Source organism: Oryctolagus cuniculus, chromosome 2 (genome assembly GCF_964237555.1).
Source record: "Oryctolagus cuniculus chromosome 2, mOryCun1.1, whole genome shotgun sequence".
NCBI lineage: Eukaryota > Metazoa > Chordata > Mammalia > Lagomorpha > Leporidae > Oryctolagus > Oryctolagus cuniculus.
Window position 1 is genome coordinate 40,737,632 of NC_091433.1, and position 22,296 is coordinate 40,759,927.

General features: G+C 42.3%; 1 protein-coding gene across 6 annotated transcripts in view; it reads right to left on the reverse strand.

The window, feature by feature from the left end:
• Window positions 1-1,200: 1,200 nt before the first annotated feature.
• CORIN (corin, serine peptidase) overlaps window positions 1,201-22,296 on the reverse strand; it is a 322,793-nt gene continuing 301,697 nt past the window's right edge. For all 6 annotated transcript variants that reach the window (XM_008248589.4, XM_070068193.1, XM_008248573.4 and 3 more), the window contains 4 exons: window positions 21,996-22,170; window positions 8,784-9,055; window positions 6,889-7,022; window positions 1,201-2,884 (listed from right to left, as the gene is read on the reverse strand). In XM_008248589.4, the coding sequence (XP_008246811.2) occupies window positions 2,702-2,884; window positions 6,889-7,022; window positions 8,784-9,055; window positions 21,996-22,170 (764 nt within the window). In that variant the 3' untranslated portion in view covers window positions 1,201-2,701. The remainder of the gene's footprint in view (window positions 2,885-6,888; window positions 7,023-8,783; window positions 9,056-21,995; window positions 22,171-22,296) is intronic.

Here is a 22,296-nt window from a genome sequence, read left to right on the forward strand (position 1 = left end):
AACAGCCAGATCTAGGCCAGGTCAAAGTCAGGAGTTTCATTCTGATCTCCCGCATGGGTGTCAGGGACCCCAGGAAGCTGGTGTATAAGCAGAGTAGCCGGGACTTGAACCGACCCTCCGAAATGGATGCCAGCATTGCAAGCACTGGTCCAAAAAAAGGTCAGTTTCTGAGATGTGAATCAACTGTACATACGAATAGAGGAAAATATTGAGTGTTCATGTTATGGGGTCACAATCTCATAGCTCTAAGAACTGAATAATTTATCATACATTAGACACAAACTAAATGCCCTGAAAAAAAATGGCTATTAATGTACTTAATGTAGTTATACATTAATATTTGTGCAGCAAAATATACTACTGGATCCTAACCTTTTTAAATTTTGGAAAATTCTTTTAAAGATTTATTTTTATTTGAAAGAGTTACACAGAGGAGATGCAGAGAGAGGTCTTCCATCTGTTGGTTCACTTCCCAATTGGCCACAACTGCCAGGGTTGTGCCGACCTGAAGCCAGAGTCTCCTCCCGGTCTCCCGTGTGGGTGCAGGGGCCCAAGGACTTGGGCCATCATCTACAGCTTTCCCAGGCTATAGCAGAGAGCTGGACTGGAAGTGGAGCAGCTGGGCCTCGAACCAGCACCTATATAAGATGCCAGTGCTTCAGGCCAGGGCGTTAACCCACTTCGCCACAGCGCCGGCCCCAAATTTTGGAAAATTCTATTCTGAACCATATCTGACCCCCTTAGGTAGAGATTTGGGATCTGTATGAAGCCTTTTAATGGTTGACATTTACAAATTTTTTCATACAAGGTTGTCCAAGCTGATGTGTTCTGTTGCATTTGATGTTCAGTAGATATCATCAAATTTGGGGGCACCAAACATATCATTGTTCCTGCTAGCCAAGGAAATGTGACTAAAAACATACACCGTTGTGACATAATTTTAGTAAATAACCAGGTTAGGGTCCCTGTAATGCCTTGGAGACATTCAAGATCCACATGCTCTTACAAGGCAGGGCTCATGTTCCCGGTGAGCACTTAGGAATGATTTGAGACTATTAGCAACCTCTAATTGCAGACTAACCCTGGAGCCACTGGTGCTCTAAAGAGCATGTACTTGTGTGCGTGTGATGTAATACAGGCAGGTTTTAATTGATGGGAAGCTGGGGCTGGCATGCTATTATAGAGGAAGAAACCATTTCCTGAGATTTATACCACTTTATTTGTATTAAGAATTATTTAAGTACAATATGTACACTGCAAGTTGAGCAAGGCTAAAAGTTGTTCCAGTAAGTATACACCTACATCTACAGCAAGACTGATGTGTGTTCTTGAACTTACATATATTTGTGACAACAATTCAATTGGAAGATTTCATATTTATTAGGTTTATACAAACTCTAGGATAGGGAATGAACAACATGGTAAGTGTCAAGACAACTTTGAGCTTCAAATATGTGAACACATATAAAAGAGTATAAAAATACGTATATAAAATTGCAGGCAGTCTCTTTGGGATGTCAAGGCAGCCCGGGTTGCTGGTGGGGCTAGCAGGGAATCCTACTTATTCAAAAGGCATTAGGGTATTGCAAAATGTATGCCTAATTAATTATATGTGAAATTTGTGTGTTGAAGCTTTTAAGTGGAAAAAAGTAGCCACCAGTTGCTTCAGAAGTTGATTTGTGTAAAGTGGCTTCGTGCATAAAAGCATCTTTAAAGTCATGTTTTAATTGTTAGAAAAGAAATGGCAACATGTTAGACATCTTTGGGGAAAGTTGCAAAATTTTACTAGGTTTTGAAATATTCCTGTGACTATTTCTATGGATGGACATAGGAAAACTAAATTTTCATATTTCCAGTCTACAGCAAGTTCTCCTTTGGCAAAATTTAATCACCACTTCATTGTCATATGGGCAAACATATTTTCCATGAAATATTCACCTATTTGTTGAAATCTCAGTCAACTAATATAATATAATTAAGCAACTGAGCAAACACCAAATATGAGGAATAGTTCTATAGAGAATTTGCTATAAAGTCAAAACTCTGATTTAAATCCAGAATTAACCACCCTATTATATCAAGTATTAATTTTGATGTCGGAGAAACATGACTCAACGCTACTTGCTATTTTGGCTACCTAAGTGGATGCTTTTGGTCTTCTACCTCTGTCATAAATCCCAGGATTATGCAAACTTTAGAAGAGTAATAGTAAATAATTTAAACATGTAAATCATCTTGGCTTTTAATAAGTCAAAAGCAAGCATCCCACGTTAATACTAAAGTTTCGCCTAAGCTACTTACTGTGTGTGAGAGATACAGGAACTGATGGAGAGCAGCCTGCACGGCGGCAGCATCCTTGTGATAGTCTATGAAGGAACTTTCTGTGACCTGCTCTCTTAGCACCTGCCTTATTTTTAAATCTCCCCAGACTTAATAATTTTATGCTCTAGTTAAGGTTAGGCCTGACAAAAAAATAAAATGCGCTTTGCCTTGTTTTCTTAAACTTGAAAGAAGAGAAAACTAAACTTTAAAAAGAAGTTGATTAAAATTAACCCAAGACACAGAGGACCGTTTGCAGTATGCGCTGAGCATCCCCGTCCAGGAGAAGTGCTTCTGGCCAGCGCTCTTGCAGGACGCTCGTCATCCACAAGGTCATTTCCTTTTGAGTGTTTCTGGTAGTAGCCTCTGATCATCCTTGGAATTAGTTTAGGAGAAAGGTCTGGATATAGATTTCTCTTTCAATCCATTTGGCAAAGTAGGACACATTGCTATAAACTCCAGGCCCTAGAACTTTGGAAAAGCAGACAGAGCCCCATGAAGTTAAACCAAATAATGTCCACCGTCCTCCAGGCTGCTCGCAAACCAGGGGCCCGCCGCTGTCGCCCTGCAATGAACAGTAGTGGGCATTAGTCCCATGTGTGCCTGTGGAGGAAGTATGCCGTCCACTGTATAAGTAGAACTTTCCAATGAACATTTTAAACTCTGAACTAGAGAAAGGATGGGAGTGATTTGGAAGATATTTTATTTCTATGAACTCAGATATTTTTCAGTAATTTCCTGTATCTTACATCCTAAAGTTTTTGAAAAAAAATTATTCTTAAACTGATTTCTCATAACCACAGAAAGTAACCCAAAATATGTCTGCATTTTCAAGCTTCTTGCTATGTGAATGAATGCATTAAATGTAAACCACATTGGGACTACTTACTACCCTTAAGAGTTCTCAGGACTTTTTCACTGGGCATATTTGGATAGAAAATACCCTGTAGGAACTGTTTACGATGAGGTATTTCACTTATTCATAGCGTATAGTTTAATCTCCTATAGATTTTCTTGATGTTTAACATACAAATAGCTATTGATGTGCTCTTCTGAACACTTTTCATGTATTGGCTTATTATTATTATTTTTTCTTTGACATGCAGAGTAGACAGAGAGAGAGACAGAGAGAAAGGTCTTCCTTTTCCGTTGGTTCACCCCACAATGGCCGCTGCGGCCGGCGTACCACACTGATCTGAAGCCAGGAGCCAGGTGCTTCCTCCTGGTCTCCCATGCGGGTGCAGGGCCCAAGGACCTGGGCCATTCTTCACTGTTCTCCCGGGCCACAACAGAGAGCTGGACTGGAAGAGGAGCAACCGGGACAGAATCCGGTGCCCCGACCAGAACTAGAACCTGGGGTGCAGGCGGTGCAGGCCTGTATTGGGTTATTTTTCATAAAATTTATTTTTATAGGCCGGCGCCGCGGCTCACTAGGCTAATCCTCCGCCTAGCGGCGCCGGCACACCAGGTTCTAGTCCTGGTTGGGGCGCCGGATTCTGTCCCGGTTGCCCCTCTTCCAGGCCAGCCCTCTGCTGTGGCCAGGGAGTGCAGTGGAGGATGGCCCAGGTGCTTGGGCCCTGCACCCCATGGGAGACCAGGAAAAGCACCTGGCTCCTGGCTCCTGCCATCGGATCAGCGCGGTGCGCCGGCCGCGGCGGCCATTGGAGGGTGAACCAACGGCAAAGGAAGACCTTTCTCTCTCTCTCTCTCTCTCACTGTCCACTCTGCCTGTCAAAAAAAAAAAAAATTATTTTTATTATGACCATTTTGTAGATACGAAGACTGAAGTACAAGTTAAATAATTCGTTCACTGGCAGAGCCAGGATTTAAACCCTGGGCATTCTAGCATCAGGACACCAACTCTACATCTACTTAGCAAAATATTCACTCACATTTCTATGAAAGCAAAATTGAGTTTTTATACTGTGTTTGTAGAAAGTGATCTTTACATTTAAAACTTTCTGATGACCATGACCTAAGTCTACATAGACTTTACAAAAGGCTGAATAAATTTTGCTCCTGAAAGCCAAATTGAAAGTTTAAGCAAAATTTCCTGGAAACATTTTTATTAGACATATTTTGAATTTTTAATCTCTCCTCATATAAATAAATAGTAAGAGGCTCAGTTAATTAGATTGAGATGTTTATTTTTTCAGAGTGACTAAAATGGGACCAGGCTATTAGCCTAGTGGTTGAGAGAACCATATCCCACAGCAGTGGAACTGGAATTAATTCCCAACTCTGGCTCCTGCCTGCGACTTTATGGCAGTGCAGACCTGGGGGGCAGCGGTGATGGCTCAATAAATTGGGGCCCTGCCACCCACCTGGGACTTCAGGATTGAGCTCCCTGCTTCTGACTCTAGCCCTGGCTGTCGCAGGTATTTAGAGTGGAAGCCATAGGATAGGAGCTTTTCATGTCTACTAATCATTTCTTGCTATGTCTAGCAAATCTATTCATTAAAATGGGACATCAGCACCTCTTCACTATCAGATCAGAAGTTACTTAGCATCTATTCTCGGTGAGGTTCTGAGCTAGGGTCTCCCTAAAGGAAGAAGGCTTGAGTAACAAAAATGACTTCACAGGATGAGAGATTACTTCCAGGTGGAGCGGAGCAAACAATGCCTTCCTGAGACCTGAGTGTGGCACTAGGGAGGGGCTGAACAGGGGTGACTCAACATGAAAGGGAAAACACAGCAACAGGCACAATCTGATCTTTTTTTCTAATTTTTCTGAGGTTGGACTTTAGACCAAAGTTTATGTTTGGCTTCAGTATTGCTCCACGTGATTTACAGACCTTCACAGAGGGACCCAGCTGCTCACTATGTAGTAGAGGTTTGGTGTGCACATTTGTTCCAGATCTAGTAAAAAGCAGCTTTTGTTTTTGTATCTGGGGTTGTGGTAGAGAACATCTAGCCTGCCTTTAAGAGAACCACTATACAAGCTGCCAGACAGCATGATATGAACCCACCTGAGCGTGGGCCTTCAATTCCCCTTCAAAGCAGCAACCCCCTTCTCTTCAGCAATTCCCAAGAGATGACTTTGACCTTGTGCCAAGAGTTGCTGGGTTTTGGTGGACCCAAAAATCACGGTAATCATTGTTACTAGCATAGCACAGTGGCCAAGCCCTTGGGCCCTGAAGCCGCAAGAGCTGGGTTCAAATCCTCACTTACATGATCTGGGGCATATGCATATTGCTTAATCTGTTCAGAGAAAACATCATTGCTGCAGGAGGTGATTGTGAGGATTAGATGAGTTAAGAAATCTTTTTCAAGACAGCCTGGAACAAAATAAGCGCTCAACGGATAGATGTTGTTACTAAGTATGTGGCAGACATCACCAACAGATTCAGGAAGTATAGGTGCTTTCAGCTGCATCTTAGTCATGAGAAAACCAGAGAAGAAAGATAGCTTCCCCATGTGACTTTGTCTTACTGTAGAGATGGCCTCCAACCCAGAGCTTTCAGGCCACAAATCCTGTGCCCCAGTCCCACACCAGGCAGCCTCCCAAGATGACTTGTATTGAAGTGACTCATTTCTGCTCGAACAATCAAAATTAGGCCTCTTTGTACAGAAAGGAGGTATTCTTCTACAACTGCCTGCTGCAGCTGAATGACTTGGGGCCAGGAGGCAGAAAGAAAGGTGGCCTCAGGAAGACCCCAAGGCAGCTGTCTGCCTCTATGTACTCCATGATAGCTACCTAAGGAATCCCCACCAGGCTTTTTTTGGTGCCCTGACTTGCCATTCTAAACTGGATCATCAAAAATGTCATTTGATTTTGTTGGGTTAATGATAATAGCATTGTTATCTCTTTTGTAGTAAAATGTGGGGGACAATTTACTCCAAAGCAGTGACATAGCAGGGTAGTAAGACACCCACATCCTCCTCTCTGTGTCAAGCTTCTTTGAGTGTGCCTGTACATTTTCATTCTCTCCTGGGCACCAGTCCAGTATAAAGTCAATGAGTGTCTCATTAAAAATAAAACTGCTTCTGAGGAATGCTAGGTTGCCATGCTCAGCACAGTCTTGTGTCCAAGAATCCTGAGTGTCTAAAGACTGGGACCGGTGACAGTTAAGGACATACTGGCAACTAAGGCCCACAGGGACCAGAAAGTACCATGGTGATGACTTCTGAGACAGAGGTAGTCCTGCCACACAGCCTGGAAGTCAGGGAGTTGGTATAAGCCTTAATGCCAGCACTGTTACAGCTGAGAGCATCCTCGGGCACACTACCCCCTGCTCCCTGGAGCAGCCTCTTGGAAGTCTTGGTGAAGACCTTGTTTGTTCTAGCCACTAGAAGGACTCAGGTAGACCAGAACACTTGTTTTTCCTACTATTGCTGGTCCCCAGATAGTATAAGGGAAAGCTCAAAATAACCTCCTCCACCGCCCTCCTTCTGGTTAGGAGGATTGTCTGGGTACTGGATAAAGGAAAAACACTGTAAATAACTAAACACTTAGCAATGAATGCTCCTCTAAAGATGTTCCTAAAGGGCCACACATGATAATGAGTTTACATGGACACACTGAAGGTCCCGCTGAACCACGCTCCCGTGTGACCAGAAAGAACTTACCATGCAGGAGTCAACCGTGCCGGACTCGTAGCCAGCACATATCATCCGGGTGGTGATGGTCTTCATGTCAAAGTAGGACTGACACTGTTCCAGAGAAATAATGCGCACCTCTCCCTCTTGCAGTTTAAAAGGCACTGGGTTCACAAAAAGAATAAAAATATGCAAGGTGACAGAATGACCCAAGGGGACACTATCTAAATAAGAAATGTACAGAACACTTTAAGTAAAGAACATGGTTCTCTTGGTATAAAATATTATTTCAGAGACAAGCCTTATTTGGAATAAGGTTTTTCCAAATAGAAGTGTTCATAGCACTCATCTGGTGAAGCTATTTCAGTAAAGAGGAAACTGAGGCACAGACCAGTTAAATACTTGGCTCATGCTTTTCCCTTATGGCTTATGGCAAAAACAGCAGATGATTATAAAAAGGATGGGAAACAGAGTCTGGCTGCAGAAGGGGAGCTGCCAGGGTGTGTCAGCTCAGCACAACAGAAGCCTTGCCCTATTCTAGGTGGGAGGAAAGCCTCTCACCACTAGTAGCCATGAGTTTGATATAAGGACATTTAATCCTAGAGGCTACAGCAGTCAAAAAGGACAAAATCACCCGAGTGTCAACAGAGAGAATGTGTGAATTGTCTCGCTTGAAGGTTCTTTATGGAAAACAAATTTCTTGAAGCAAGACTGCAGGAGTCATGCCATTCTACAAAAATTATAGGCACTGTTCCTCTTTCAGTGATACTAAGGAAGTGCATGTGTACAGCCCACTTTATTGAAAATCTTTTCTGGAAAAAAAGCAATGATGTAGACAATAGAAGTTTCTTGTCAAAAGCATGATCAGCAGCATATTTGTTGGGTACTAGTAGCAGGTCAGCTACTTAATGCCTTTACTCTTATATCCATTCTGTGATTATTTTTCCAATTAGAATAAGCCTGAAAGTGGTACAGTCAAGGTCAGTCTCGCTCTTCATGCTGCACTATATATGTGGTATGGACAATTTAGTACATCATTGTTTTAGCACAGTTGTTTCCAAGATATCATGGAAGGGATCTAAGGAGAGGTAATATAAAGGGTATTCTCTGCTGTTATGTTACAGTGCCAACTATAGCTTTTGAAAATCCAAATATGGTGACATTTCATTGTCTGACATTGCCTTGGGTATTTTTACATATGAGCTTTTTCTGAAAAAGTCATTAACTTCTTAAGACTTTTCCTTTCCATCCTTTAATTGGCCATAAAAGAAACTTGGCCTAGTTCAGAACATATCTAAAATTAAAGAAAAAAAAATCCTTCAAATTGGGCAGGTCCTAAAATCAATAACAAGAAGCCCATGTACATCATCACTGCTGAAAGCTAGAGCATTATACTTAGAGTGGGGGACTGAGATTCAAAAGTACACATTTTGAGTTTTTTTGTAAGTTTTGTGTATTTGAATCTACTAAAGAGCCAAATTATTTTAATCAGTTTAATGAGAAAATCAATTTTCTTTTGAGAAGGACTTTCACTTTGTGCCACAGCTGTGGATAAGATCATAATGCTGAACTGGAAGTATGAGTTTCCTGAAGTGGAGTGGCGTAACCACTAAAGAGAGGCCCTGAGTGTGTGTGCCTACAGCTAGCTCAAGTCACTGATGGGCCACAGCTGAACAGTTGGAGCCACCATGCAAGATGGGACCTAAGACATGACTAGTGGCTCACTGGAGAGAGATGCTGAGGTATGGAGAAGATTTTGTTGAGGTTGCCTCTGAGTTTGGATGGATCTTGAATGGGAGGGACAGTGTGACATATCCACCAACAATGCATTACTTTACCTGGGGAATTATGGCCACAGCCTAGAAAGAGCTTTGTTTTGAGTTACAAGCTGAAAGGCAAGCACGCTTGGTAAGAGCCTCACTCACTTTTGGTGCCCATGTGGCCCCAGCCTGTGATGTAGCAGTATGTATCAGGTTCCAAGGACTGCTCGGGGCTGGGTAAGCAGACAGGACGCACGTAACTGGTTTCATTGATGTCTTCGCTGAGTTCCACGATGCTGATGTCATAGTCCACCACGGCACGGCTGTAGCGAGGGTGCACGATGATGGTCTCCACGAAGCGTGTCTGCATGAACGCTGACGGGTGGTCCAGATTGTTGAGGCCGAGCACCACTTTCCAAAGGGCAGCGTTTTCTCTCCTAAGGTAAGAATTCAGAACTATGGGCATTTTTAAACAGACTTAACCTTTTTAAATTCACATGGGATTTATACTATATATATATATGTATATATATATGTGTGTATATATGTATATATGTAAATAAGGGCTGTTTCCATGCCTACCTCCTAATGTATTCATACAAGTATATGCAGCATGCCTATGATGGCCCACGCGATTAGCAAATAAGTGCTGTATCACTGTTGTGGAAAGCAAAGCTCAGGCTTCTTGAGTGGGGTTTTTGAAAATAACTTGTTCAGTTTTAAAGGCAGACAGGGTAGTTAGTTATTTCATAGCCTGAGAGAGATAATGAAAATCCTTGAGTAAGAGAGAGAGGCAGGAGAAAAGTGAAAAAGAATAAAAAGTCAAGCGTAAGAAGTCCTTCCACAATTGAGCAAGTATTTTAGATAAACGTCAAATATTCAGGGGAAAACTGCCAAGTTCAAGACAAGCGTTTACAAAAGTCCCCACAACTTCCAATGGTCAGTCTTGCAGTCCACTTTTGAACACTTGTCAGCAATATTTTAGTCAATTCCCACTTACAACTCTTCCTTCAGTGGACTTCCAGTTCTTGCCATGCTCTGGAACTTCCTCCATCTCCTGGACCTTCCCCTCTCAGTCTCCTCCTCAGGCTCCCAGTGTCCATGTTGAAGTGTTCCAGGACTCCTCCCTCTGCCTTCTCTTCTCGTTCCACACTCCTGATGATCTCATTCAGTCCAATGCATTTAAATACTACCCGTACCAGGATGACTTCCAGACATGTTTCCCTAGCTCCGTCCTCTCCTCTGAGCTGCAGACTTGAGTGCCCCTTTCTATTCAAAACACTCATTTGGTGGTTTGATAATAGCCAAGGTTTACTGAGAGCTGACCATGTTATCTAGCATTGTTTAAGCATTCAGAATACATTTTTTTTTTTTTTGACAGGCAGAGTGGACAGTGAGATAGAGATAGAGAGAGAGAGAGAGAGAAAGGTCTTCCTTTTTGCCGTTGGTTCACCCTCCAATGGCCGCCGCAGCTGGCGCGCTACGGCCAGCGCATCGCGCTGATCCGAAGCCAGGAGCCAGGTACTTCTCCTGGTCTCCCATGCGGGTTCAGGGCCCAAGGACCTGGGCCATCCTCCACTGCACTCCCTGGCCACAGCAGAGAGCTGACCTGGAAGAGGGGCAACCGGGACTAGAACCCGGTGTGCCGGCGCCACAAGGCGGAGGATTAGCCTAGTGAGCCACAGCGCCGGCCCCTGAATACATTTTACAATTGTTTCTTATAACCATTGTGACCTGGATGAATCTTTTCCTTCTTTTATAACCAATATTGACTGCCACAGCAAGTCTGCTACTCCTACTCTGAAAGGTGTATTTTGTACCTTGTTTCTCTCTTCCACTTTCAATCCCAATCAAAGCTACTCCCATCTACATGGACCACTGCAATAGCCTCCCAAACGGTGGTCTTTTAATCTTAGCTCCTGTAACTAATATCCTTCATGGTAGTTAGATCAAGTCCATCTCCTGCTCATAATTCCACAAGGACTTTGCATCACGCTTGAGACAAATTCTGGACCCTATTCGATATGCTCTATTCCAACCCCCAGTACTTTACATTTATGGATATGCCAAGGGCATCCATCTCCAGGGCTCTGCTCTTGCAGTTCCCAAGCTCTCACCCAGTTCCTGTCTTTGCTCCTTATCTTCATCCAGGTCTCATCATCACCTTGTCAGAACTGTCCTTCATGTCTACTCCAGATAACCCTTACTCCAGGCTTATCACTCCACTCTTGGCTCTGCTTTAGTTTTTTTAAATTTATTTTAGATGCAGAGAGAGATCCCGAATGTTAGTTCACTTTCCAAACAGAACAACTAGGCTACATCAGGCCAAAGCCAGGAGCCAGGAATGTAATTCACATCTGCCACATGTGTGGCAAGAACTCCTCACTTGAGCCATCACTGCCGCCTCCCAGGATATGTATCATCATGCAGCTGAAGTCAAGAGCTAAAGCCAAGCACTGGATCCAGGAACTCCCGTATGGGACGTGGGCATCTTAACCAGGTTTTTAACTGCTAGGCTAAATGCCTGCCCCAGACCCTGCTTTAGTTTTTCTTATAATCACTGATATCAGTGACACAGATATATTTGTCTATTCCATCGTAACATTCCTCCAAGATGCCATCTGTGAGAACAGGAGCTTTGCGGGTCATCTGTACTGTTTTCACAAGGCCTGATGCCTGGAACATAATGGGATCCTCAGAAGTATTTAATTATGGCTCAATGTAGGCTTTAGAAAACATCCATTAGTGGCAGACTCCAATCCTGTGGACTGGTCTATTTTCACCACTCCCTTCTTCATTCCTTTCTTCAGAATCGGCCAGGATTTAAGGCATGGGCATTTACTAGACCATGGTATTGGTCAGTGGTGGGACTTTAATGAGGATACTCCCTTATACTATTGTGCTCTGGGCCAGCAATGCTGCCACTGTACTTGGGAGCTTGTGGTCAAAGCAACTAAAGTAGGTTGATTTGGCCATAAAAATCAATCATTTTTTTCAACCAGTAGTTCCCAACAAAGCATAATGTCATCTGGAGAGCTTTTAAAATTCTAAATATCTTTTAAGATCCATTTATTTGAAAGGCAGAGTGAAAGAGAGGGACAGAGAGTGCACACATGCTTTCATCTGCTTGTTCACTCCCAAAATGTTCACGACGAGTGGGGCTGGGCCAGGCTGATTGCATCCAGGTCTCCCATGTGGATGGCAGGAACTGTACCTGAACCAGCATCTGCTGCTTCCCAGTTGCAGTAACAGGGAGCTGGATTGGAAGTAGGGTAGAGACAGGACTTGAACTGGCACTCCAGGATGGGATGCAGGCATTCCAAGCAGTGGCTTGACCTGCTGTGCCACAACTCTGGCCCCTAAGGTACTGCTTATGCTGTGGGACACTTCTAAGTACAGTTAGATCTAGTATGTGTGTACAGAAATAATGGCAGTTTTCCTATATATATAATCTATTTCCCTCCCCCCTTCCTCCCTTCCTCACCTTGTTCCTTTCTGGTTTTAATGCAGAGCATTTGGTGCATGACCATTTGTGAAATTCAGTGTTCACTTGAGGCTCTACTACTTAAGACATCTGAAATTAAGTAATGATTTATTTCAAGTTACTTCCTATTTACTAACTTCTTGCCTTTGAATCAAGTTAACAAAATTTTGGTTGTGATGCTCATTCAGCTGCTTAAGTCATAAGCAGTATTGCAAACAGCTGAACATTCCAAATTATATGTAACAAGATGAAGCAACATCAAAATTCCAGACTTAATTACTCTATTCTATTTATTCTAGCAGTAAAAAATGTGCCCATAAAACCATTAGCCATTATGAATTGTACCCAACTGTCTCTTGCCACAGAAGCTACTGGCCGTATGGCACTAGTGTCAGCCAAAACCATAAAGAAAAAAGCACACAGGAAATTTACATGCTTTTTTTGTAGTCAGCAATAACACTGTTATTTTTGATATGCATATGATGTGAAAAAAGTTTTCCACTCAGTCTGGAAAAACAGTAACTCTTTGTTTGAAAGGGGTACCTGAAGTGAGGGATATGTGTTTCAATGAAATAGTGATATATTAAGTATATGCTAAAAAGACTGACTCGGGAATAATGACCGAGACAGCCCCGCCTCTGGGTCAAAGCACAGGAAGGGAAGATGATTTCAGGCTACATGAACGCCTCCAAAACTTACTATGAGTTCAAAGAACAGCTACATTAGGCTACAAAGAAAAGAAGCCAAGCAAAGCATCTAAACATCTTCAACATAAAAGGAACAGCTTCCCAGTGGGCTGGTGTCCCAGCTGCTCCACTTCTGATCTAGCTCCCTGTTAATGTCCTAGGAAAAGCAACAGAGGATGACCCAAGTGTTTGGGCCTCTGTCACTCACGTAGGAGAACTATGAAAAGCTCCCAGCTGTGGCCTGGCTCACCCCTGGCCATTACAGATCTCTCTCTGCAACCAACTCTCAAATAAACCTTTGGGGGAAAAAAAGAAGTTTGTACAAGGATCCTCATTCTCTGAGGGTAAGCAGATAGGCGAAGGTGAAGCCAGGTGACAATCCACCAACCTCAAGGAAAATGGCTAAGGGAAATGTTAAGAGGCTATGTATCCTCTCATTCTTCTTCTAGATGGTATTTCATTCTCAGAAATTCCTATTTTGAGTGTAATTTGCTTTATGTTTGTTACCTTTTACTTTATATAAGGTACATAATGAATATACTTTAGTGATAAAATTGAGAGCATGTAATGTCAACTTAAAATTCATGAATGACCAACTACAGAAAGAAAGCCTGTCTACTTACATATCAGACGCACTGTGACATCCAGAGGAATTTACACAGAATTGCAGTCACAACATTTCTGGATGCGATGACCAGTCACATGGGTTAGCTCTAGTTTACATATGAAAATGGCAGGCTTTCACTTAATGCACCTAGCTAAGTTTAGAGATTTCCTATCTTTTCTAGAAAGCACAAAATTTTCCTTCTCTTATCCTGAGTTTGTTTTAAATATCTTCTATGTAATCAGTTTACTGTTCACAAAGGAAATTTATAATAGTTGAGATAGAAATGACCCCATTTGTTTTTACACGACTTACTCCAAAAGTAGCACAGCTAAATTATTACAGAGAGTAGTTAGGCTACCACATCTGCACTAAGACGTATGTCACTATAGTATCCTTTCTGTTCTGTAGATCTTAGAAACCTCTTTTAATATGGTGCATGTTTTTAGTATTTTTAAAGAATTATCCAAACAGACATGGTGACCAGACTTTAGAATAAGGTGACGGCAAAACAAAGTTTGAGGAGACACGGCTGTATCAGACCACAAGCCCTGCCCATCCTGAGGGCCCTCTGCCTCTCCAATTAATTGCTGTCCTGTTGGAATGCTCAGTGCAGCCTGGTCTTCCAGTTGCTGAAGCAAAGCCCCAGTCCTGGATTTTATGCTAAGTATTCCCAAATGTAAATGCTGGCTAAAATTTTCAAATACACAACATGCAAACTCGATTGGCATCCTAGATTCTTCATTAACATATGATCTCTACAGCTTTCCAAGTTTTTCTACCTATAGTATTTCAAATAATCTTATCACCAGCTATGTTGGTGAGAAAGCAGCGACTCAGAGCAGACAAGTGACTCATACAAAGTCAGAAAGGCAGTAAATAATGCTAGCAGACTAGCATGCTGGCCATTTGAGCTTGCAGACTGTGGCTTTTCCACTAAATTTTCTGAAACAAGGAATAGGATCCACAGATATCAACCTAGGACTTAGGCACTGGGCAGGAAGGAAAGCATGGATGGAGGCTCAGTGATGAGTGAGACAATGGAAAAAGATGCTTTCTCTTTCCTAAACATATCTCCGTGATATGACGGGGAACTAATCATTAGTGATAAAATTACATAAAGTGTTTAAAAAAAAGTGAAAAATTTCTCTTACTCCAGGGTCCAGAAGAAGCAATCGAAGGGCACAAATATATATTTTAGACCTTCAAGAATCAGATTTCAGAATGTTTTGAAGGGGAAAAAAGTTATAACATGTCTAGAGACTCCTAAAGCAAATAAAGCTCAGAGATAGGGTAGTCTATGTGCCAAAATTATATGTTCCTTTCCCAAATTACTCAACTAAAAAAGTAGCACAAACCATGGCAATTGTCAAAAATTCTTAGTCATAAAATGGACAGGGGACTCTTTAAAAGAAAAAGCTGGAAAAAATTAAACAATGGCTCTTTGTGAAATAAAGTGCAAAAAGAACAAGAAAAGAAGAAAACTATCTGTGGCTGTCATCTATCCACAGCAGAGAACTATGTTCTCAAACAAAACAGAGCTATTTAGTGTCCTTTGATACCAGTGTCTCTACTCAAGGAGAATGATCATTAGAAAATATCCAGGAGACTCATCTCCCATGTGAATGAAAAACCACACAAATACTTAACAGATTGAAATGCTGAACTGTAGTCCAAAAACATGGGAGGAGTTGGGAAGGAATCATTGATCCACTGTAGCTGTATTAATGTTTCTAGTTCCAAAAAAAGTCACAGTCCCAACTACTGAAAGAACTACTGAAGGGATTATAAACCCACCAAAAATGGGCTGGTTAGGTAATATTTATTGATATGGGGAAGTTCTGTAAAGCATACAACTATTTGATCAATAAAAGAAATGAAAAAGTTTCATTTTGGCCTGTAAAGTAGGGTTTTTTTTTAACACATTTAAATGGATAGTTCATCTAAGCATTTCAAAACCTGTCTGAAGTTAGTGGGTGGTAGTGGCAAATTGGGGGAAAGCAGCAAAGCTGGACATATAAACTTGAATATCAAATATTTTTCTTGATTTTCAAATATGATATGCAGTCAATACTTGGTATTCATATTTGCTTAGATACCAACAAGTATTTGAAACCATGAGACCAATGAATGTAAACAGATAAGAAAGTCAAGAGTTGGACCTTGGAGCACCCAAACAATCAATGGCCTGAGAAAAAAACCTGGGGTGGGTGTGACAGTACCTGGGATGCCATCATCCCATGTCAGAGCTCCTGGTTCAACACCAAGGTTAATTTCCAATTCCAGTATGCTGCAAATGTACTGCCCGTGAGAGACCCAGATTGAGTTCCACACTCCCAGCTTCAGCCTGACCCCGCCCCAGCTATTGTAGGCATTTGCCGAGTGAATCAACGGATGAAGATTCTCTCTCCCTCAAATAAAAACAATAAATAAAAATTTTAAAAGGGAAACACTGGAAAACAGGAAAGAGATGTGGGTCAATGTATTAACAGGAAAGCACAAATGTGTCTTCTTATTAAGAAAAGTGAAGAAAATACTTCAAGAAGGATGTAGTGATCACACAGTGGGGAGAGTTCCTGTGAATTGAAAATTCACCATTGGATTTGGCAAAATGGAAGTCATCAGAAATTTGTTAAGTGTCGTTCCTGAACAGCCCAACAAGAGTGGGTGGAAGAGAAAATTGACATGGAAAAGTGGAGACAGGATGTGGGAAACTGAGGATTTTTACAATAACAGCTCAAATGGATCAATAACTGAAGATGGATGCCAAGTCAAAACAATGAAGTTTAAGTTAGTGATGTTAATATATAGCAGCTGAAGGGAATGATTCCCCCCCAAAAACGGAGAGGTCCTTGATGCAAGATAGAAATGAAGGTTTTGAAGTTAAGTCTGAAAATAGGAAAAGGGATATGATTACCCTGCAGTAGGTGTAGGGACACATCTGTCATCATAACTCAAGGCAAAGTAGGGACTGTGACCAAAGGTTCAGGTACTTTGTTCTAAGTAGGGGTAAGACAAAGTCAGAGCCAGGATGGCACCTATTTTATTCAGTGCAGCATGTCAGAGATTTGGAGAGAAAGGAGAAACTGTTGAAGAGTTGCCTCCGAGGACGGAAAGGCAACTTGACTACAAGACTATATTGGAATTGTCACATTGTGTTAAATACTCACCTAAGACACATGACCAGATGACTTGAACTCAGCAGTCAGGTGGAGGATATTGCCCAGTCATGGTCAGGTGTGCAGGTGCAATGTATATGAGTTGGAGTAGCAAGACCGGAAGAAGTAAGTCTGACCTTTTTCAGATTCTGAGAGATGCCCGATTCACAAATCATTCTTTGCTCAACTAAACTCTGCCAACTAATTTGTCTAAAGTTTTTCTTTTAACAAGTTATAAGTGGTAAGGGATCTCCCAATTTCTGGAAGTTCAAGAAACTATGGGGGTTGGCCCACAACTGGCCACCATTCTAGACCTGGAAATTTCCAACTGGAGAAGATGATAGAGAACACCTTCATAGGGAGTAAGGGGCCAGGTTAGGGTCACCTAGGAATCTTTAAATCCATGCTTTCTCAGTACCTCCAAGAAAGATGTGAGTCTAACATAGTGCCTAAAATACCCTGTCACAGTGGACCTTATCGTCAGTGGGAGTGGAGCCAACCCTAAAAATAGATGGAATGGAAAAAACCTGCAAGTGATTGGCATCATTCATAAACACCTAGAAGAAAAAGAGGTAATCCTAAAGGCACAATATGGTCTCAGTCACAGACCAACCCTCCTCCTTCCTTTTCTGAGTACTGCAAGACTGTTGGAGGTCAGGGAAGGATGTCAAGTAAGGACAGATGTTTTGTTCTGTGGAGGAGAGGGAGCTGTCTAGCAGGATGCAAGGCTATTCCTGAGTAATATTAAGGGTGAAGTTCATCTGAGTTGAAAGTCAAGTCTGGCTCCAATCTCCATTCTTTTTTTACAGATGCACTTACTTACTTGAAAGGCAAAGTTACAGAGAGACAGAGAGCATCCTTCTACTGGTTCACTCTTCAGATGGCTGCAACGGCCACAGCTGGGCCAGACAGAACAAGAGCTACGTCTGGGTCTTCCACATGGACTGCAAGGACCCATCTTTTGCTGCATTTTCCAGGATGTCAGCAGGGAGTTGGATTGGAAATGGAGCAGCCAGGACTGGAACTTGCACCACAGTGGTGGCCAGTCACCTACACCACAACACCGGCCCCATCATCTGCACTCTTCTGTAATGTTCTTCCTCACTGCTGAAGTGCTTCAACACGGGATTAGAAAATGTGATATTCACCTTGATGAGTCTTCCTGTGTTTTGCAAAGATCTAAAGATGAAGAAGTTCAAGGTCCTGGTGGAAGGTCTGAAGTGAGAAACCTAGAGAACCAGGCAAGCCAGGCAAAGAGAGGAAGAAAGAAGGAACTTGAAGGACTGAGATAACTGGAGAAGTTCAGAGAAGCTGGCAAAACCTTGTCGCACTGAAGAGCTGTTGAATTAGAAATCAAGACATGGGTGAAATGACAGGATTAAAAGTGGTGCGAGGAGCTGGGAAGACCATTTGTCTTGGATGTTTACTAAGGAAGAATTCTGTGCTTCTCACCACCACAGGTTGTGTGCCATCCTAGGAAGTTTATTCTTAAATTTTGAAAGGCAGGAAAATGGCTTATTAAATTACTACTAAAAATCAGTCTTTCTTCCTTAGAACTTTTGAAGTTTAATTGTTATTTGGGGATATGGGACTTATCTGGTCAACTTAGTAGCTCATGTTTCTAATTTCCATTTGGGAGTTTTAAATACTTCTTTGTGGAAGGGCAAAACAAATTTGTCCTTTTTTTCCACCAATATAATTACAAGAGAAAGTCTGAGAAGACCTACAGATGGTTCATGCTGGGCCTTGTCAAAGTATGGGATCAGGATATGAAATAAATCCCATTAATTACAGCAATTGATGGCTCCAGCAGAGAGTAAGGCTTACAATTAAAAGTTCTGAGAAGCTTGCAGGGCCACTGGAGAGACTGTAAAACAGAACCATGGTCATTAGCACATACTCAAGCAAAGGCATGTTTGAAGTTAGGCAATTTCTAACTCCTTGTGGATAGGCCAGGCCCCTCTTGACAGTCTTGTTAAGTGTAGTGTCCCATGAAATTTCATCAAGCCCTTTGATATCACATCCGTTCCCTTAATTATAAGCATATATTTCTTCTGTATTGCAAGATCTCTGAACTTTATAAATCTGCCAGTGAAAGAGGAAACTTGATGCCATATATGGAAATGACAAAAACGGTGGATGAAACTGGACTAGCTAGCATATAAAGGGTGTTGGGTTCATTTAGGTGATCACATGTTGATAAATGTTCTATTGCTGATACAGTCTTCTGCCTTTCCTGGAGTTACAAATCAGGACTGGAAAAGACAGCTAGAAACATCTGTTCCCTTCCAAAGCAGTAACATTTCAGTATATGAGTTTCTTAAGATATTATGCAGACTCTCCCAATCATTCTGGGTCTTACGCATTCAAAGTTCTCAGAAAGAGGTATTGGTTTTACTTTCTTATGCTTCCACACAATGAGCAAGCATATGCACATTTCCATTTTATGGGCACTTACCACCTTTTCTTCTAATTATTTGCTAGAATGCCTGTCTCCTCATTAGGTTAGCACCTCAAGAAACAAACACAGACCCATCTCTGTGACCCCCACCTGGAGCTAAATGTATGTTCTGGTTCTCTGCCCTCCAGAACGAAGAGTACCAGTAGTTGAGTGCTTTGTATAAGTAGGTTTATTGCAGTATTGTTAAAACTGGAATTCAACTAAAGGCCCGTCAACTGAGGAACAACAGAAAAGTCATGGTAAATCTATTTTACAGAATGTCATTTAGCTTCCAAAGGGAATTACCCTGGCGGGATAACAATGATATTCTGCTACAGGAGCAGAAACAAACAGAAGGATTGAGTGTGATTTCAAATTGTAAAAATTAACAATAACACCCTGTGGGAAAAATTATGTTTACAGCTATAGAAGATCATCCACTAGGCTGTAATGGGTTACCTTAAGGATGGTGAGGAAGTCGGAGAAACAAAGTGTGGAAAAGATAAATAGTACTAGAAAAATGCCAGCATTCTCCTGCTTTAATACTAAGGGAAAATACAGGAAGTGGTTTGTTTTTTTGTTTGTTTGTTTGTTTTGTTTTGTTTTTTGACAGGCAGAGTTAGAGAAAGGTCTTCCTTCCATTGGTTCAACCCCCAAGTGGCCGCTATGGCTGATGCACTGTGCCAATCCGAAGCCAGGAGCCAGATGTTTCCTCCTGGTCTTCCATGTGGGTGCAGGGCCCAAGCACTTGGGCCATCCTCCACTGCCTTCCCGGGCCACAGCAGAGAACTGGACTGGAAGAGGAGCAACCGGGACAGAACCAGCGCCCCAACCTGGACTAGAACCCAGGGTGCCGGCGCCAGAGGCGGAGGATTAGCCTAGTGAGCCACGGTGCTGGCCAGGAAGTGTATTTTTAACATTATTTTTTTTAAAGAGAAGTTTTCTGGTGGCTGGCCTTGTGGGTCAGTGAGTTAAGTTGCCACCTGCAATGCCAGCATCTCATAGGAATGCTTGTTCAACTCCCAGCTGCTAAGCTTCTCATCTAGCTCCCTGTTTGTGCCTGGGAAAGCAGAGAAGATGTCCCAAATGCTTGGGAGATCCTGACAGAGTTCAGGCTCCTGGCTTTGAAACGGCCCAGCTTCAGCTGTTCTGCCCACCTGGGGAATGAACTGCAGATAGAAGACCTCTTTATCTAACCTTCTCTTTCTATGGTACTATGTCTTTCAAATAAAATAAACCTGAGAAAGTATTTTCCTTTCTTGGGCTCTTACTGGTTGAGGCTAGGCATGGTTCTTCGGGCTTTCGATAGACTATCTCACTTCATGCCTATACCAATCCTGGGAGCCTGGGTAGTGACTGTTATTTTCCTCATTTCACAGAAGAGGAAGATGCAGCCCAGAAAAATTAGTTAATTTAATTACAATCGCACAATAAGTGGAAAAGCTAAGCAAAATTAATCATAGACAAATAGACCAAAAGTGAATTTGCATTTTTCTAGAAATTAATTTGGTCACATAAAAATAATTTAATTAGGTGGCAGAACGGGGATTAATTTTGTCTTAAATTTTTGCTATTATTTAATATTACTTTTGAATAAAGTGAAATTATTAAAAATAAATAGAATAAAATAAATGTTACGTTGGTTGGCAAAATCTGTCTTCTACTCTTTTGACATCCCTCCTACCGAGAGGGAAAGTTTGTGTTTCTTCCCTGTGAATCTGGTGAGTCTTAGGAAGTCTCTGACCAACCACACAATAGAAGCTGCATTACAGGTCCTTGGAGGCTGGGCCAGCAAAGGTAATACACCTTCCCCCTCCCTTCCTTTTTAGGAAGCTTGCTTTGGAGGATGCCAGCCACCATAATGTGAATCCCACAGCGGGAGAAGCTGGGGTCCCAGTAAACACCCAGCACTGGCTACCTGACTTTGGATGGCTCCAATTTCCCAACCTTGGCACGTTCCAACTGAAGCCTCAAATAATGTAGAGCAGAGACACAATGTGCCAGCCACATCCTGTCCACGCTCGACTCCCCAGAATCTTCTGTGTGTAAAATAAATAGTTAGGTTGTTGTAGTGCTTTTTGTCACAGAAATAAACAGCCAGAACCGACAAGGGGCTTCGGCAGTGACACGGTCAGTTTGGGGTAGGTTTCCCCCTGGTCTTGCCCTTCCGCTCCTGTTAGGCACGTGGAGATGATCACTATTCCACATCCATGTGGCTGCATCACAGCGCCCAAGTGGTTATTACAGTGTTCTTTTGTATGATTCTGTGATGGTATTTTTGGATGAGATTAATATTTAACTTGGTGTCTTCTGAAGAAAGTAGATTACCCTCCATAACATGTGTGGGCCTCATTCTATTAGTTGGAGACTTATAGAACAAACATTGGCCTCCCTGAGAAGTTCTGCCAGCAGAGACCTTCGAACTCTCTGAGCTCATTTCTGAGCCAAGTCTCTGACTCACCAGCCTGCCCCCTCAGACGTGGGTCACCCCAAGTCTCCACAATCACATAAGCCAACTCCTTAGAATCAATCAATGTCTTTCTCTCTCACTTCCCACCCTCCATGTATCTCCTGTTGGTTTCTCTGAAGAACCTCACCAATACACATATTGTACCTTTAACTCCGCTTCTCAGACTACTTACCAGTTGACCCGAATCTCACTAGTATGCAAGTAAGTAATCTGTTTCAACTCAAATGTAAGTGATACAGTTAACAGATCTAGAAAAGAGACTCCTACTGGCTGGTGAGTCAATTTTCTGAAGTTCTGTTTCCTCCCCTCCTTAGGATATGAGTCAAAAGCAATATACATCCAGTGCCAATAAATGAGCAACATGCATATAGAATGACAACACTGAGGGCAGAAAACTCTAGGCAGATACACACCTGGAATGTAGATGGACTGTGACTTTTGCACTGAAGTGGCTTCAGTTACACATGCCATTGAGAATTTTCCAGAGATGCAATGAATAGACTCATGCAAAGCAAAAACAAAATGTACAACTTACCCCTCAAAGCAGTGAGCCACTGTGAGAACCCACTTTTTGGCAATGAGAACACAGCCACAAATGTGTCCACTAGGTTCACTCTGGAGAGAGCACTGCCACGGCCATCTTCCAGGGCGACTTGTCCGACCTCCCAGGATCCTCTTGTTCATCCGGGCAGCAGGGCGGCGCCCACAGTCTACCAAAGAGCAAGAATTTATGATTGAGTCACTGCCAAACCTAGATTAAAGGCTGAGCTCTTTGCTGCCACGTACAAATGATCACTTCTCCTTTGGGCCAGTACAGTTAAGTTCACATCTCATTG